General features: G+C 36.3%; 2 protein-coding genes across 6 annotated transcripts; one reads left to right on the top strand and one right to left on the bottom strand.

The window, feature by feature from the left end:
• Positions 1-1,510: 1,510 nt before the first annotated feature.
• Positions 1,511-7,022, bottom strand: LOC131333715 (uncharacterized). Of its 4 annotated transcripts, none has more exons than XM_058368411.1 (5): positions 6,320-7,022; positions 6,082-6,220; positions 4,156-4,241; positions 3,828-3,991; positions 1,511-1,922 (listed from the first exon to the last, which is right to left on the bottom strand). In XM_058368411.1, the coding sequence occupies exons 1-4, from the start codon at positions 6,575-6,577 to the stop codon at positions 3,863-3,865; spliced, it is 612 nt and encodes a 203-aa protein (XP_058224394.1). In that variant the 5' UTR covers positions 6,578-7,022; the 3' UTR covers positions 1,511-1,922; positions 3,828-3,862. The 4 variants fall into 4 exon arrangements, with proteins under 4 accessions (XP_058224394.1, XP_058224395.1, XP_058224396.1 ...); XM_058368412.1 differs by having other exon boundaries at positions 1,511-1,878; XM_058368413.1 differs by having other exon boundaries at positions 1,511-1,878; positions 3,850-3,991.
• A 4,483-nt stretch (positions 7,023-11,505) lies between these two features.
• Positions 11,506-16,512, top strand: LOC131333695 (zinc finger CCCH domain-containing protein 12). Of its 2 annotated transcripts, XM_058368364.1 has the most exons (3): positions 11,542-11,855; positions 12,209-13,064; positions 15,897-16,512. In XM_058368364.1, exons 2-3 carry the CDS (start codon positions 12,293-12,295, stop codon positions 16,175-16,177), a joined length of 1,053 nt encoding a protein of 350 aa, XP_058224347.1. In that variant the 5' UTR covers positions 11,542-11,855; positions 12,209-12,292; the 3' UTR covers positions 16,178-16,512. The 2 variants fall into 2 exon arrangements, with proteins under 2 accessions (XP_058224346.1, XP_058224347.1); XM_058368363.1 differs by having other exon boundaries at positions 11,506-13,064.
• The last annotated feature ends 2,630 nt before the right edge of the window (positions 16,513-19,142 follow it).

The following is a 19,142-nucleotide window of genomic DNA, read 5'->3' as shown; positions in this document are numbered from 1 at the left end:
GTGCCCCACCCATTCATATTCATGGCTAACTCCTCACTGTACAGAGCGGATGATGTTCTGGAATGTTTCTTGTCAGGTCAGGTGCATGGATAATGGATTTGTCTGACAGTATACGTCGCTTTTGTGATCACTGCCCATACCCAATTCCACTATTTGCCCATACGGCCCTCACTTTCCCATTCCTTCCCAAATCACCCAATGGAAGGCCCCACACAAACCACAATCCATAATACTAGTAGTTCCTTGGATCTTCTGCCTCAGGGACAGAGCTCTCTCTTCAGGACTGACTGTATCTGATGTCTGTCATGTGCAAAGTTATTGCATTTTACCAAATAGTATAACCTAGAATCCATTTAGAGAAATAGAGACAAATTGAATAGTTAGTTTGTCCTCCCTATGTTGAAATGTCAACATATTTTATAGGGAGTGATTTTGGCACTTCTCAAATTGATAATTGTTTCCATATTTTTGACACTCCCCTAGAAAGTGTGGCTATCAATTTGGGAAGTGCCAAAATCAATTTCCTGTTTTATTTTCTTGTCCTAGAAATTTCTTCTATCAGGCTTATCATCTTTATCCTACCCATATTTAATTATGTTTGGTGAAAACCCCTAATCCCAGTATTAAATTAGAGCAGAGGCTGATTTAAAAATACCTTCATTGGGACTCTAGAAACCACAACTTTCTAGTTTTGCCGAGAGCACATTTAGCTTTATTATGATATACACATTTATTAAAAAAAGATATCAAATACATTTAAGATAAAGTAGTCAATTGACTGGTACTGTCTGGTATAGACCGGTGTTGGAAAAGAGAAATAAATTTTAAACTAGCCCAGTACCACCCGGTATTTGAACCAGAACGAAATTATAGGTGTATGATCCTAGATTTGGTCAATACCTACGGGGTTCAAAACCTTGCCAAGTGCCACTTTCTCCTACGCAGGCATCCCAAACGCTGCAAAGTCGTCCATCTTAAAACGAATTCAAAAAGAAAGGAGCCTAAAGATTGGGCTTCTTTGTGACATTGGTTATCGATTATGTCTGAGACTATCAATATACTTTCTCTTTTAAGTGTTCAACTTCGTAAATTCAATTTATTAAAAAGATATCATTATTACACATTTTATATTAATTTTTATCTCTATTTTTCCTACTTACCTTTTAAAAAGACATCATTATTAGAGCATCTGCATCAATCTCTTCAAATTTTGAATCAAATTACACCTTAAAGCCTCACTTTATTACTTTAGCTATCCACTTATACAATGTCTTTATCCAAAAACCTTCTCAATAAAATATTGTATTTTTATCTGAAAACCATCCTAGCTAGCTTTGTAAGCTCTAGACATTGGTATTGTGGCAGCTCATGATAGGCAAAGAAGTTTCAAATGAAAAAGTAAAACATTAAAGAAATAGGTAGCAAGTGAACAAGAGCTCGTTTCAAACAGAGAATGACTGTAGCAATTGTGATTAGTAACTGGCCTCAAGAGAGGTTGATGCCGCACCAATTTCAGACATTTGCTCGTTACATTAACAAGAAAAGGTGTTTAACAAGGAAGGTGCAGATGCTCTTACAATTTTACTCACTAACTTTTCAAAATAAAATCTACTTTAAAGAGCAAAATAAAAAATGTACCAACTTTTATTCACAAACTTTACAAAATGAACACTCACTAAGAAACAACAAAAAATGGAATATTGGATTCAAAAAGATGTACGGAGGGAGTACTTCATATCTGAACCATTTGCCATCAGCTATATCTGAACTGATTGCCCCAGACCCATTTTCACCTTCTTAACTCCTGTGAGAGCCTAAAATCACGAAGTTCCCCATATGCTGCAGCACCACCATGCAGCACCACCATAATGTTGATTACTGCATAGAGTGATAGAGGATCACGTCACCATTTCCCAGTGAAGCTGGTAAATAAAGATTGAAACATGAATGCTGTCACGTATAAATCTAAACTGGATTCATAACAGTGAAAAATTTAACAGTTGAAAAGAACCCTTGTTAAGTCCAACCAACCAGACTCTTGCCTGCTAGTATTTACAGACTGAAGACATTACAATTTAACAGCCCATGTCCTTGTTAAGTCCAATCAACCAGACTCTTGCCTGCTAATATTAACAGACTGAAGACATTACAATTTAACAGCCCATGTCCTTGTTAAGTCCAATCAACCAGACTCTTGCCTGCTATATTACAATTTAAGGACGATATGATAAGCCAGAGTCCACAATCCACAAATTCATACGACTAGAGAACAGGTCAGAGAAGTCAGAGTTATTTGGGTTCATGTTACATGAGTAATAAAAAAATTGTGTTAGAGTTGAAGATATTACCACAATAACATAAGTGTAATTTTGAATCGACCCAATTAAGAAAGATACACGTGCCGCCAAGCATTAACACAGCTAAACCAACAAGATGAAACCCCTAGTATAATTCAAATGTATAGGTCGCTGGCTACGTGCCTACATCTATTCTACACTTACAGTTATTTGGAAAGACAAGAAAATACAATTGCCCAGTTCCTGATAGGTGTAGCTGAAAGGGACAAAGCTGGATCACTGCCCTCCTCAAAGATCCATACCGAGTCATGAGCAATTGCGCATGGGACAACACAAAAAAGGGTGAAAATTGCAGGTTATTGGAAATCAAAGAAACTGCATGCTCCAAGTGAATCAGCAGGAATCAAACCTACGAAATTGCCTCTATCCATTTGTTCTTTTTCCTCTGGTAGATGGTCATCTTGGACTCTTGTTAATTGCACCACACATCATGCAATTATATGCAACAAATGTACAACATGAAAGTCGACAAATCAATGTAAGAGACACGGGTACGGATACGGACATGGAAAAATGCACGAGACAAGAGAATTCTAAAAAAGTGGGGACAAGCACATGGTGGGGGACACAGCAATATATATATGTATGTGTATATAACTTTCTTTTGATAAGATATATACACTGTTATACTAGCACATACACACATATACATTACTCCCTCCATCCCTAAATAAATGTCCGGACTGCAAACCTAGGCCTCTAAAAAGATGCATTTTTTCGTTCCAAAATTCAATTTTATTTTCACAAATCAATAGATATCAATGAGTACTTTCAAGTTGCGCAAAAATATTGAATTTTTTTAACAAAAAATGCATCTTTTTAAAGGCCTAGATTTGCAGGCTAGACATTTATTTAGGGACGGAGGGAGTACTCTATAAGATATACACTGACACAACAAATATATACAGCAACAGATAGGTATACCAGTGCACGCGCGTGCACACACACACACAGTGAGAGACTGCTTCAATTGGTGATGTCGATCTAGGATTCCTGCTTGAATCGACTGATCGATATGTGTTATGTGTGTTTATCGATGTTTTAGTATTGCTTATATAGCTTTAATTACACTAAAACCTAAACATTTGAGTAATAGCGTGTTACACCCCGAAAAAGTTAAAAAAATATTGCACATCTACCCCCAACCGTGTCCCCTGTGTGTCCCCGGGTCCAATACGCGGACAAGGGGACCTTTAGGAGAGTCGGTGCTTCATAGTCGACAATCATTGGTAATTATCAAGGGAAAAAAGGCAAAAATCATCAGGTTTCTAACTCTTTTTTTACCACTACAACAAATTCATAACCTATCAACCCTTCCCAACCACCGACTTATGGTTATGGATCAGCAAACAAAACACACTCAATGGAAAGTCAAACTTAATGCATAATGACTTGAATCACTTGACTTAACATAAGTTACAACTTCTGCAACTAAAGAGTAATTACATAATTACTTTACTAATAACTTACACGATGAAGGTAGAGCACCAACCTCTTGACCAAATCTATTGATTCTTCTTTATTTTGGAAGTGGAAGATGAAGTTTTTAGATCTTGATTAGAAGCTCTAATAATGAAAAGAAGTGTTTCTAGGAGCATAGCACAAACAAACCCGAGGATGCCTCCAGCAGCATTCTGAAAAGAATTAGAAAACTATCAATTATGGTAGTAGTACCAGATGAACCAGAAAGATTAGGGAACAAAATGAAATATTTGAGTGGCAAAAAAGGAGATCGTGTTTAGTAGTTCCTGAGTGGATTAAAAAGGTATATGAACTTAGAAAGGTGCTCTGAAAATACCATAACAGGACTATGGTTAAACAATGCTCTGAATGCAGCATATCCAAACAAATAGCCAGTAAACATAGTTACCACCACATGTAAACCTGTGAAATGGGAAGGAGATGTTAGATAAAACCTTCCATTGCGGAAAAATTGCATATTAGGGTGAAATTAACACCCTGAATTGAAAGGTTTTGGGGAAGTATAAAACCAAAACCATTCAACTCAACAAGCTTTAACGCAAAGGCATAAAGTGACCTTCAAACATACAAATATCAACATCTTAAATGTCATTCTAGGCATTTTGTCTGTTCCATATTTTCGAAAGCTTGTGTAATTTATAATGATTTGCCAATATCATGAACAGTACGGCAAAGTTCTGCACTAACCAGAGGTTAGTATCTAAAATATTGTTCGCCCAATCCACTAGAAACTTGGAAGTTTTGCCACACTCTACAAGTGTCGGTGGCGTAGTTTTGTTCGACATTTCCATTATTGTCAACGGTATCAACCTAAAAAGTGTAGTAGGAACTCAATTGACCAATCCAACCATCAGGATAAAATCAATACGACCGTCGTTTGACAAGAATACAATCAGGTTTCTTTTTCAATTTTGAGTTTCAAGTTTTTTATTTCTCCACGTGCATTACAGTTCAACCTTGCTTGACACGAGTGTTCTGCTGAATGATATTTTCAGAACAAAGCTGATTGTTACTGTATTTTATAACCTGAAACTCCTGAAGACTTAAAACGAAAATAAATGTAGGCATTTTACAGAAACTTAAGGTAAATTTACTCCATCAACATCAAAATGAAAAATAAGAATAGCACAGAGCTTACCCTAGAGGTTTAGTTACATATTACACTTGACCGGTGCTAGGTCATGTTACATTGTGACCAATGTTCCTTAATAAACACAACCCTTGGTTTTGGAGACGTTCACGTAGATTTTTGAGACATATGATCAGTCAGTCCCCTTAAATGAATCAATAGGTCTTCTTTTTGCCATTGTAAATGTAGCAATAAAGAAACACATTATCTACCTAATTCTAAATTAAGACTAGTTAGAAGTGGGGATTTACACCTTAGTTCAAATCCAAATCTGCAATAAACAAATGGTTAGGGGTTTACCAAATGTACTAGTTCAATTCTCAAGTTACTTAAAAGCTGTCGTTGGAATCATGGATTTGAGCAGGGATTTATTGAGGGAAACTAAAATGCTATGAAAATTAATGATAGAGGTATGTCTTCTTTTTCTTCATCCTTATCATTGGTTTGTGAAGGGTTTTGGAATTAAATGATAGAAGTTGAGGACCTGTACATCTATAAACCTACCATGATACATTCCACCTCTATATGAACCAATTACTGCCAAAGTCACAAACTGGTAACATAAAACCCATAATCCACAACCCAACCCCAAGAAAAAAAAACTAAAAATACCATAATGACTCAAAATACAAGTTAGGGCCACACCAAACCCGCAGCATTGTCCAGTCCTACCACAGCATCCAGACTCATTTTCCACCATGGCCATTTATTTCAATCTTGTCATTCCATTAGCAACTCTTGCAAACAAAAAAGAACCATAATCCATTAACCTTAGTCCTCTTATCACATAACTGACCAAAATTCTAGCGAAGTTTGACGGTAAAACACCAAGAAACATAGTTAAGTTTGGAACCCAACTACTTTCTTAATTCGGGTAATTGCACAAATGACAAAAAAAAAAAACCCGTATATTTTTACATGGTGGCAATTGTAGTTAACATTAAGCAGAGATTTCAGTTCATTAAATCCACAATAACCACCAAATGAAATCAAAAAATAACATCACAAACTTCAATTGTAAAAATCACATCTATTATTATACACCTACAACTCCCATAATAAAATGCATACGATGATTCAAACAGAACCAAAGGACAAGGATTAAAAACGCACCAAACCCTAGCTGATCTTTGTAAGACGAGAACGGCTCATCCGTACCCTTCCTCGGCGTAATGTCCTTCACAAGCTCCTCATACTCCTTCCTCTCCGCCAATTCCTCTAACTTCCTCAATCTCGCCTTCAACTCCTCACTCTAAACACAAAAACCCAAAAAAAAGAGAGAGTATATATTCAAAAACTCAATTGTACAAAACCTAAGTAAATTTTTTATAGGGAAACAAACGGGGCTAACCTTTTCTCTAGGTTTGGGGCCGGTGAAGATGAAGTCGGATCCGGAGAAGAGGCGGAGGAGTTCGGGTCGGGTATCGGGTTTGGAAGCGAACCAGATGGATCGGAGGGCCTTGTACGGGACGGAGGAATAGGAGGAGAGGTCGGCGGCGGATTGACGGAGATCTTGGGGGAGGAGAAGGTCGGAGGAGGCTGAGGTGAGGAATGAGCGAATCAAGTCGGAGTTGGATATGGCGAGACCGTTGGTTGGGTTTGGAGGCATGGTGGAGTCCGGGTTGGATCGAGGTGCAGAATGGAGAGAGGAGTTGGGAATGAATCGAGATTTAAGGCTCTGTTTGGAACCATGGAAAGGAAAGGAAAGGAAAGGAAAGGAAAATTAAAAAAATTTCTCTACCATTCTTTGGTTGGAATAATAAGAGCGAAGAAAATAAAAATTTTAAGTGTAATGAATAATAAATTTTCTCTCTTATTTTCCACTCATTTTCCTTTGCTTTTATTTTCCTTTCTTTTTCTTTCCTTTCCATAGGTTCCAAATAGAGCCAGGCTTATTTGCGTTTTTGGTCACCAAAATGTACCATTTACATCTTCCAATTTTTAATTGCGCGAATTCGGTCTCCAAATGTTTATTAGAGCAAGTTTACCCGTGGGTAGATATACTATATTGTGAACAATTCACAATTTTAATTTAGCTATCAATTTTTTTTTCCACAACTATACCAACACTATTTATTTTACCTAACATCAATTAAAATATATATATATTTAATCTTTTCCTTTTATCCTTTTAGTTGTATCATTTTCCACCAACCAGCCAACAGTCGTCGTCTTCTTCCAGTCAAGTGGTACAACAAGGTCAGAAAAATTGATGAAGTATTGGATCGCGTGTGAACAGTTGTTCACTTCTTCGGTAGCAGAAGCAAACGGTCAAGTGGTACCTATGCTGCTGCAGGTAAAATTTTTGTCTCTTTGGTTAGCTAAAATAGCTTTTTCAGTTGTTTACCTATGCTAGTGAACTTGCTCTTACGATCTGCATCAAAGTTGTCCCTTAAGAGTTCTTAAAACATAACGATTTTGGTTTTGGGATTTTGGATAATGTATGAAGAAATTTAGATAAAGAAATTAAAATAATAATTAGGAAAAAAATTATTAGGAACCGTTCGTGTAACAATCCGTAATTTTTATCATTAATAATATCATTTAAAAAGTATTATTCGTAACAATAAAATTCTTTTCCTTAATAGATATATACAAATATAGTGATCTTATCTTATTTATCTTATTTTTATTCAATTTGCATGCATGCACACTTCTTCTATCTCTCTCTCTCCTACTCAGTCTCTACTTTCTCCCTGATCATATATTCGTCTTTATCTCGTCCATCTCAAAGCCCAAGAGATAGAATTTTCATTAAAATCAATCCTATCCTACAACACCAAAATTTACCTATAAATACCTCACCCCATTGACTCAAGAGCATACCACGATGTTTTCCACACTCCACCGACCAAAAAAGAAGAGAAAAACAGAAGAAAATCAAGCTCCAATCAATGGAGTTTTAGAAAGAGAAAGTTAGAGTAAGAAAAATGAGTTTCATAGCTACGTTCAACCGAAACCCAATTCCCCCGTTCCAATCACTTCCTACAACTCCAAGCATCTCTAAACATCATCCAATTCGGCCCCAAGGTCCCCCATCGACAAAATCTGAAGTCATCTTCTCCAAATTCAAAGTTTCGATTTTTGATCCGATTCTACCAATTTGAGGTATTATAATCCTATCCAACTACTTCTCTATTTTTCCTAAGTATAATTGAATTGTTTTGACTATTTATTAGGGCATGAAATGAGCTCGAACGAAAAATATATAGCTTACTACGCGTTTTCTGCAATATTCACCAATTTGATATTATTTTTGAGCCCGATACTTTATGTGTAATTATTTACATAGAAGATGACCCTTATGATATTTATTTTATAATTCTTCTGATATTAATATTATAAAAAACTAATAATCTGATATTATTTTCTTACAGTCTAATATCATATTAGTATAAAATATATTAGTTATTTCAGTTTAATTTATCTGGTAGATTGAGTTGGTTAATAAAAGTTTTTAAGTTAATAATACTTCTATTTAGAAATTTTTAAATGTTTCGAAACAATTTTGCGACCTTCCAAACCTCATTTTTGACACCCAGACAATTTTTTCTAAACTTTTCACACCTCAAAGATCATACCTTGTTAATATCATATTTTATTTATTTATTTATCTATTTATTAATTATTTATTCGTTATCTTTCAAGATTTTACAAACGAAAAATCTTTACGACCTTCTGAAGCACGTTTTGTCACCCAAACTATTTTTTCTAGACTCCTCGCATCTCAAAGATGATATCTTGTTAACTTCATTTTTTTTTACTTAATTTACTATTTATTATTATTTTTACAGTGTTTTCAATTAAAATTTCCTTACGACCTTATAAACCTTATTATTAATCTCCGAGTAATTTTATTTAGACTCATTACCTTCGGAAGATGAAACATTATTAACCTCGACCTATTTTATTTATTAAATAATTTACTATCTATTTATTTTACTTTCGACAACTTTTGTTAATATCTTTATTTAAAATAATCCTGCAACCCTTCGAACCCAACTTTTGACACTCAACTGGTTGCATAGGACCTTTAGGACTCTTATTAAGGTCATATTAATTATTCTAATATTTTTACCTAATTAATGTATTTAATTAGTTTTTAATCAATCTAATTACTTAGAAATAATTAATGAGAGCCAAAAAATATATATTTTTTAAAATTCTTTTAAAAAGTTCTTACTTATTATCATCTTGGCCATAAAAGATTAAGGGCAACGGTCCATTCATAAAAAGTTGCGTGATCGCATTGCTTACTAATTGTTTTGTTTATTATTTGATTAATTGTATGTTGCACTACTACTTCATTTGAATGCTAGATTGGACCCTAGAGATATGAGGTGGTATGCGAAATAAAATTCACTTAGACGATGCTAGGTAATGGATAAATTGAGAAGTTTTTCTTTTTTAGAGATTGCCTGCAGGCGGGATTTTGAGATTTGTGATGAGATTGAAACTGGCGGGAGTCCAGTGATGAATTGATAGACTGGCGGGAGTCCAGTGATGATCTTGAAGTAATTTGTGAAGTGGTGTATAAGATAAGCGAACCCTAGTTGTAATTCAGGCATGATAAGTTTTCCCTTTGTTGTAGTTATTGGGGTGCACACTCGGTATATAACTTAGGTGTATCTGTGACAACAAAGGGAAGTGATCTCATGGGACCGAGCATGGCTAGTGGTTGGGAAGGAAAGATCTCGCGGATGAAATCTTAGATCACATGATAGGTTAATGGATAGTAATGAATTGGCTTATATGAAAAATATCTGTTTTGACTTCTTCGATTCAATATTATCTTGTTACCTGCTAGTTGTATAGTAGGAGGGGTGGTTGGGTTGGATTATTCTACTGGGTGATTTATCACTCACGGATACGTCTGTATCCTGGCAAATCGTTTGCTTCGGCAATCAATTTGCCAGAGGGCGCAAGATTCAATGGAGATGATTCAAAGATGGTGCAGTTCGACACGGAAAGAATATCAGGAACGAAGATTGAGTATGCTTCGGATTTGTATCAGCTCTGGAGTTAATGTATTTTGAATCAGTAAATTTATCTTGTGACTGTAATAGCTAAACTTTATTTTGAAAAATTATATTTATTTACCAATTTTTCTTAAGATTTTATTTTATATTGCTTACTGAAAATCGGGGCGTTACAGTACGCAAAGAGAAAATATCAAATCCAAAACTCCAAAAATGAACATGGTCTTCACTTGCAATACTATATAGCACTAGCAGCAAGTGCAAGGGACTCCAAACAAAAAGGCCTCTTGCAATACTGTACAACACTAGCAGCAAAACCGTGCTATGCACGGGGTAATGACACCCGATGAAGAGAAATAATTAAAAAGGCCTCAATAATCAATTTATCCATTTTTTGGTTCACATTCCCTATTATTTTTAGCTCCTCCCTGCAAACTATCCCATGATTCATGAATATTACTCATCACTCAAGTAAGAAAGTAGAATTACTAAAATCATTTATCATACATCACAGGGTGAGTCCGCTCACTGCTACTTAATAATAGGTCTTATAATATTTTTTATGTTTTTAAAAACTTTGTTTAAGAAAATTAATTGAGATTTATCAAATAAAATTCATATGATATAAAAAATACTATAAATAAAAAGATATAGCCAGTTTTTTGAAAGATCCCAAATACTAAACAGGACCAACAATTTGAAACGGAGGGGTAGAGGTAAATACACAAATGAAAAAATAAATTGAACTCGCACTGAATTGCTTAGGTGTTTGTTTAAATTTATTTAAGGTTTCATTTCTTATCCACCATTAATTTAGATAAATAAAGTATGAATTTCTTGCCTTTTTTTAATAAAAAAATTATTAAAGACACAATTCCAGAGAAAAAATCGCTAACATACCAAACACCACAAAAAGTCCGGTCATTTCTGCAATTAATTAGAGACGTAAATTTCTAGGGAAATGATATTTGCACTCCAAAAATTAATGCAGATACTCAAAAAAACAAAGGAAAAAAGCTTAAAATCAGCGTAATTTCAAAGCTTTTTTCCTTTGTTTTTTGGAGTGCCTGTATCAATTTTTGGAATGCCAATATCATTGCCCAATTTCAAATGAAGTTATCGATTTTGACACTTTACTTTTTTATAACACCACTTCATAGTCTTCATCACTTGTCTTGTAGTAATTTTTTTTAAAGGACAATGTTAAATTACACAACAATTCACACAATCTCTCTCATACATGTAGGGTCCAAACATAATAGTATGTGTGGACCCCACATGTATGTGAGATGTTGTGTTTGAATTGTTGTGTGAGTATCATTTTTGATAAAATAGACAAATGATTTTTGTATTTCATTTTTTTATGATGGCACTTTAAAATTTGTCTTTAAGTGTAAATTATGTATAACAAGATACACTAAAAGACAAATTTTAAAGTGTCATCGTAAAAAAGTAGAGTGTCAAAATCATTTTCCTAAAAATATGGTGTTCCAAAATGCATAGATTGAGAAATTACTAGGAGTACAAAAGAAGTACGCTATTAAAATCTTTCCATCTTACTCTTACCAATGAACTATCCACTAACCTAGTGACACATCATCACTTGCACCACAAAAAGAGTACACCGCACTCAAGATAGAACTACCTCTGAAATCACCAGAACTATTACCTCTCATTCCCAAGATAGAAAAATGGGCAATGGGTATATGCCTTTATGTTGTCTGAATCCTTTGCAGATTTATCAAATCTACCTGTAATAAAAATCCAATCTTGCAATCCATGTAAGTCCCCCGCACGCCTCTTTCAACTCTTTGTTGGGAAACTCCTCGTTCTTTAACTGCTTCTCGGCTCTTCAATCTAGTCTAATTCTTGTAGATCTAAAGCTAATAAGCAACTGAATCATTTCAGGTGAACTTTCCTGATCTGTTTGTAGTCTTTATCTGTGTTTCTGTTTCTTTTTCTTGGCTGCGTTCGTTGTTCAAATTCAAAGACTGCTTTTTTATACCCTTTCTCTGTTGAATCAGTTTAATTCCATAACCGAGGTTTGAATTGAATACCCATTTCTTAGATTGGTCAAATTTTACTGATATACTAAGTTGTGATCAATCCTAGACTGATCTGGGTTCGTGGGAGTTGTTCTCGTTAATTTACAATTAGGGTTAGGTCGTGAATTTAAATTTACAGTGGATTTGGGTTCGGTAGATTTTGTTTATTTGAGCTACTACCGTTCCAATTTTCAAACACTTGGTGTTGGGTTACAGTGGATTTGGGTTCGGTAGATTTTGTTTATTTGAGCTACTACTGTTCCAATTTTCAAACACTTGGTGTTGGGTTGTATACTGCTAATGGATTACGGCCGGGACACCGGATTTTCTGGTGGAAATGTTGTGCAAATACTTACTGGACCCCATGGCAATGGCGTCGGTGATAATTGGGGGTCAGGGTCCATAGACCAAGCAGTTTGGGCAACGGAAGATGATTATGGGGCTTGGACTAGAGAAACCTCTGTTGACACTACTTCGAATTCGGATTACCAAACCCGGTCCGGAAGTGAACCCCCGAATAAGAAATCAAGAAACTCCCAATCGGGTGATAATAGATCGAAGGCAATAGGGAAAATGTTTTTCAAGACGAAACTATGCTGCAAATTCCGGGCGGGTACTTGCCCATATGTAACTAACTGCAATTTTGCACATAGTATTGAGGAACTCCGGAGGCCACCTCCCAACTGGCAAGAGATTGTGGCAGCCCACGAGGAGGAGAGAGGTGTGTCATCTGAGCCAAGGGAGGAGTTCCAGATTCCATCACTTGGGTCAGCTAATTTTGTAGGGGAGTCTCAGAGGTCCTATAAAGGGAGGCATTGCAAGAAGTTTTTTACTGAGGAGGGATGCCCTTATGGAGACAATTGCACTTTTCTTCATGATGAGCAGTCAAAAGACCGAGAGAGTGTTGCAATAAGTTTGGGTCCTGGGAGTGGTGGTGGAGGATATGGGGACAATGCAAATGGAGGATCGAGCTTGAAGCCTTCAAATTGGAAAACAAGGATTTGTAACAAGTGGGAGCTGACAGGGTACTGCCCTTTCGGAAGCAAGTGCCACTTTGCTCATGGGGCTCAAGGTATGATTTCCAGTCAACACTTTCCATCTTATATTTGCCCTAAAGAATGGAGAGACTGTGTTCCATCTACCAGTGAATACACACTAAATAAATTGCTTGTTATTTATGCAATTCATGATTCTTAATTTATATGCATTGTGTGTTGATATACTGGTATGAGTTCCAACTTACCAACTTAGCCTATGTGATGTTGAATACCAAACAATCCCCAATAATAAATGGCTAAAGAGAATCTGATTTCTTTTGGCTGGAAATAAGCTTCATTTGTAGAATGCTTAGGCCTGTCAATCCTTAGCTATTTGATACAAAATTTAAGACCACTTTTCAATGACTAGAGCAATGAAGGAAGAGTTAGTATTCTTGCCTTGTTTCTTATTGTTAAATAGGAAATCCTAATGAAAAGCAAACTTGTACACAAAAGACTGATTAGTTTTATGTAGACACTCTCATTCACTTCCGTTCAGGTGACAAATTAGTGCTTCATTTGTATGTGCCTGATGTGATAACAGGCACACACATCAGAAATTATCATTGTATATGCACACAAACTTGAAGAACTTTAGCCTGCACTTATAATTTGAAGAATTGGTCTCATCTATGAACTAGCTTTGCTAAAGTCTTCGGTACTGGTAGCCAAACTGATCTGGATTAAATCTTGCCTTCATTAGTTTTGCCATTGGTGGCCCCTCCCTCCCTAAGGGAAAAAAGAATGGAACATCACACACCCATGTTGAAGTTCCATACATGCTCCCTTTAGGTATCTCCAATGGCATAATCAAAATTTGATAATCAAAACTTGTCACCTCATATTTTGGTTATTCATTTAAGGGGTTGCTAAGATTAACAATGTGAAGTCCCACAATGGTGCATAATCAAATATCCACTTTTAGTAGAGAGAGATAGAGAGAGTTGAGAATAAATGTAAATGGGTGGGCCCATTAATAGTGATGGGAGGAGAGATAAAGAGAGAGAGTGTGATCCCCATTAATTTGGTTATCCAAAGAGAAAATGCTGCTAGTTTTGGTTATCCAAAGGCCAAAATTTGGTTGTTGGTTAAGGGGTTGAGTTTGGTTATGCCATTTTGAGCTATATTTTGGACCAACGTTGCTAACTTTAGAGATCTTTTAGTTTTGGTTATACCATTGGGGACACTCTTAGGATGATGCGGAAATTATTGTTGTCCATCCCTTTTCTGTTTTATAAGCTAGGTAGGTTTGTTAGCCTAAAGGCCCAAAACCACTAAACTCCTTGTTGTTGGGTTTGTGAAGCTTGATTCGGCTTTGGATTGCCACTTTGCTGACCATGTTGGGGCTTGGCCTATGTTACCTGGTGCGCACATTGTACAGTTACAAGGAACAAGAATGGAAACGTGGCACATCACATGCCTAAATTGTGCTACACAAAGGGCAGACTTTTATAGAGAACAAAAGTAGAACTTACTCTTCCAAGCGATAACTAGTAAAAAATAAGTATTATTTTGTTTATATCTATGCAAAACACATTTTTAAGAGCATAATGATTGAATTTTCTACATCTCTCTCACCAGATTTCCACTTTCCCTAGATTTGTACCCTAACATGTTGATTTTTTGTATAAACTTTGGAGATCACTTTGGATCGCTAAGTTTACCTTTATAGATCAAAACTGTACGAAGATTGGAACTTGCGTACAAAATCATACTCCCTCCATCCCAAATTCTTTTTCCGGTCCGCAAAACTGAGTGTTAAAAATAATGCAATTTTTTCAAGAAAAAATTCAAACTTTTTTCACAAATTAAAAATACTCATTGATATCTAGTAAGTTGTTGAAAAACTTTTGATTTTTTCGTGCAAAAATTGTACTATTATTTTTAACACTCCGTTTTGCAGACCAGACAAAGAATTTGGGACGGAGGGAGTAGTTCGTAAGTGTCATGTCTTGTATCTTCTACATTTGATTAATAAAATCTTTTTTGCCGTTCACAAAAAAAAAAAAAAAGAAGAGCGTTCCCTGGTAACATAGGTTTGACTTGCCCAGTCAGGTGTGGGGGTCCAGGTCGCAGCAGGTGCTCAGGGGAAACATTTGAAGGTCTTGGTATCTTTTCTGTTGCACTCTATACTTGATTGTTCCTAGTGCATTGTGTGTGTTGTGGTTTGGCCAATTTCTCAACAAGTTTCCTTGAGGTCCATAACTCTTAATAGTAGCAGAGTTTATAAAAGGTGAATTCACTTAGGAATCAAGTGGATCTGCGAATGCATGTCTGCACTGTGTATTTGCTCATGAAGCTTTTGCGTTATATCTTGGAAAGTAGTAAATGAATCTCCTAACAGGTGCATAACTTTGTCAAGAAAAGCAATAGTGTTGTCTGGCTAACTCAGACTTCTTATTGCTTTGTGAAATATAACATAGAGCTCAATCTGAAGTAGTTCTCCGGGGTTCTGTTATTTGTTTATGGAATAATAATTTACCCCCAAAATCTTAAAGTTCAAGCCTTTATACTCACTGAGTTATAACCATATATGGTTGCATATTAGCCCTTATTAATCATGAACAGAAGTTACCATGCAATTTATCATTATTTCCTCTTTACTAGTCAATGGTCATGATTCTCATGGACCAAAGGGACTGTCTTCTCTTTAGTTCATCCATTTCCCTTGGACTTTTGAGCTGTTGCACTACTTGATGAACAGCCCAATTTTTTCTGTTGAACTATGTTATTCTGTTTTGAAGTTTGATCTCAAGATCCCTGAACCAAAAATCCGGCACACTTATTCTGTCATTGGTGATTGTTCAAAATTGAAAAATAGCAGTTGTTTTGTATATGAAGTTTTGTACGTTAAAATTTTGTCACAGAATTGCATCGCTATGGTGGAGGACTTATGGAGACAGAAGGTAGAGATCCTTCCTCTGCTCCTCCAGAGATAAAGCAGGGACTCATCCCTTCCAAAACTCCGGCTGATACTGTCGTTGTGTCTCTCAGTTCCGTTCCTCATTCGGATGGTTATCACGTTGGAGTTCCACCTCAGAGGTTGTCCAATGTAATCCAGAGGACAGGGCAGAGACCCCACCAGAAATGGAAGGGTCCCGACAAAATCAGTCGAATATATGGTGACTGGATTGATGACATTGAGTAAAACCTGAAATCCTTGGCCGGCAAATATTGGAGAATGAAGATTATGGGAGTGGACTCATATTTCTGTAAAAGAAATGTCGCTGGAAAGCCGATCTCTACCAAATGTAGTACTTATCTTGGTCTTCCTTTTAGATCAAGAGAAGGTTTATTTTGTTGTAGTCTTGAAAAGAGTTTCAGCAACCCTCTGCTTGTTGTAGAGTCTCTAGCGAATGTACGAATTTGCAAGCTTCTTGCCTTTTGAGGTTTGGAGGAAGTCTGTACCCTTTCCACAAGTTATGAAATCTATCTTTTGTTATCAGGTATAAAAAAAAAGTAGATGAACTTTCTTATCAAAAATGCGAGTAGTTCCGTCTTTGTACCAGTTGACAACTTATACTGCATTTGTCCTTGCTCCTTGCGTTTTGTTCCTCTTTCCGCTGGAAGAAATGATCATCTTGCTTTGTAGAATCTGTCTGTGGTTCTAATTGGTTTAAGGTAACGTGTGCTTTGATTGGTGGATCCCTTGTTAGCATCGATGTTTTCATTTCATACTGTATTTTATTTTTATTTTTTTCATTTCATACTGTCTGTTAGCATCGATGTCACTTAGATTATGGGAGATGTTTGACAACTCAGGTTGCGAGCTATTTTCTCCGTGAATGAACCAAGAGGGTAAATAAGCCTTGGCGGATAGTGAACTACTTTCTCCGTGAATGAACCAAGAGGGTAAATAAGCCTTGGCCCTTGGCGGATAGTGTCAAACGATGATGGTGTTAATCCAAGGAAATCATGGCTATCTGGTCCTGCGTTTCCTCTCTTCTTGTTCGTTATGACGTGCATGATTATTTTTGCCTTTTTGTTTCCTTTTCTTTCTCTCTTTCAATGCACCATTGAGATCAAAAGTTGCTGAAGCTACAGGGCAGTTTTGGTACTTGGGGGTGACCGAAACTAGGAATGAGTGGTCACATGTATTACTCTGGCATAGGAGTCTGACAGCTATGTGGTCCAAGTTCGACAAACCCATCTTTCATCAGTCCTCTTCATCAGAATAGCCACAGTGACTCCCCAGTGTGACTTCCTGCTTTCTTTCCCTCTCCAAGACTCCAACTATGTGATGTAGTGTGTGCACATTGCGCTTATTTTAATTTTAGAGTTTCTTTTTTGCTGCGGCTGCTCTGTTTTGGACCAAATGCTTCGTCTGCTGCATGTTTCACTCATGGCTGGTGTGGTCTTGATTTTATTTTATTTTTTATTGGTCACCTTTATACATCAGCGGGATCAGGGGGAGTGAGTGAGTTAGTATGTTAGTTCACAAGGGGTCCAGAGACTATCTATAGCCCTAGACACAGGTCGCTCCCCCCATGGGGCTCAAACTCACGCCTCCACTGAGGCAGCCAAATGAGACAACCAACTGCACTACAGCGGCTTCTCGTGGTCTTGATTCTATTGGGTTTGTTTTTTGCTCCTGTGGGATTAGTTTTTTTTTGCTCATTTTTCTATAAAGAGAATTTTTTTCTTTGCAAATTATTAATTAGTCTTCACCTTGATGTCTGCTCGGTCTATTGAGAAAATCTTGGGCGAAGAATCTTGGGCGAAGATTGCTTGGATGCGGATCAGGTAATTTCAAGTAACTTCTTGTCTATGGAAATTGGAGCTAAGTCCGATAAAGTGATTCCTAGAAACAAAAAGGATCCTTATTCCTCATTTTTTAATGAAGTTCATAAATGTTGTATGGAGGTCACACTTTGGGTATTGAAATTAGAGGAGGGAGAAATTAGAATTTGAAGAGACTATAGTTGAAATGCAAGAGAAAGAATTAAAGGAAAGGTCCCAAGCTCTAGATGACATTGTGGAGGAGCTTGTCTCGGAGGCAGAAGATGACTGTGTGGATGGTGCATCTCTCTCTATGGTTTTTTAATTTTGAGTTGTGGCGGGTTTGGGGTGTTCTTTTTCGTTGCTTTTGTTTCTATGCTTTTTCGGCAGGTTTTATGGGCTGTGTGGTCTTTGTGGTTTTTTTGGTGTGTGATTGTCGTCTTGACTTCTTTTAGGTCTCGGATGGCTTTTTGCCGGTATTTTCTTAATCCCTTTAATCTTTGTAATCTTTTATAAAGATTAATATTTTTTTTTTGCTTAGAAAAAAAAAAAAAACTAGAATTGAAAGTACTCCAATAAAAAAAAACGGTGGGGCCCGTTTGAGAAGTTGAGTAGGATATAGGGAAAGTTGACATTGTTGTTACTTGTTAGAAGTCATAGGATTTAATTGATCTGAAAAAAGTACAACTGTGGGGAGTAGCTTATAGTGTGCTCAATAATTTATAGTGTGCTCAATAATTTATTTTGCTATATATTTTTATGCTCTTTCTTTTTTTCAAAATAAGAACTTTTTTTATTTAATCATTTCCTTTCTTCTCTTCCCTTCCTTTTTCTTTATATTCCAAACAGAACAGGAAAACAAAGTTTTGAACGTGGAAGAGTAGCTTTTGCAAAACAAAAAATACCTAGAACCACTCAAAAAAAAAAATGCACAAACACCCAAAAAAAAGAAAAAGAAGAAGAGGTGAGGCTCACACATACTATTCCACCAGTGTGCGGTCGGTCCCCACACAGTTATGTAAATGACTGTACTCGTTCATTTTTGTTGTTTGTTTATGTGCATAATACTCCTATATATTTATGTATACAGATGGGCCTCCTTACTCTTCTTCGGTGTAGACAGTGTGGCAGCGTCCTTCGACGACATCTACAGAAAATCTGGGAAAGCAAAATATAATAAAACAATGTTTTCTTAGAAAATGAAAGAGAGGGAGACAGGGGGTATATGAAACAGTATAGTCCCCTTTTGCCCTTTTGATTAACGATGGAAAGAAAGAATCCTTGATTCTCATCCAGGCAACGGAAACACACAGCAGTTGGTAAATATTTTTTGCAGCAAAGGATCGCTCTAGTTATTATATTTATATATATACGAAAAAAAAGTGCAATTACAA

This window comes from Rhododendron vialii, chromosome 7a, assembly GCF_030253575.1.
Source record: "Rhododendron vialii isolate Sample 1 chromosome 7a, ASM3025357v1".
Classification (NCBI taxonomy): Eukaryota; Viridiplantae; Streptophyta; class Magnoliopsida; order Ericales; family Ericaceae; genus Rhododendron; species Rhododendron vialii.
Note: the sequence above shows the minus strand (reverse complement) of the source record. Positions and strands in the feature narration are given on the sequence as shown.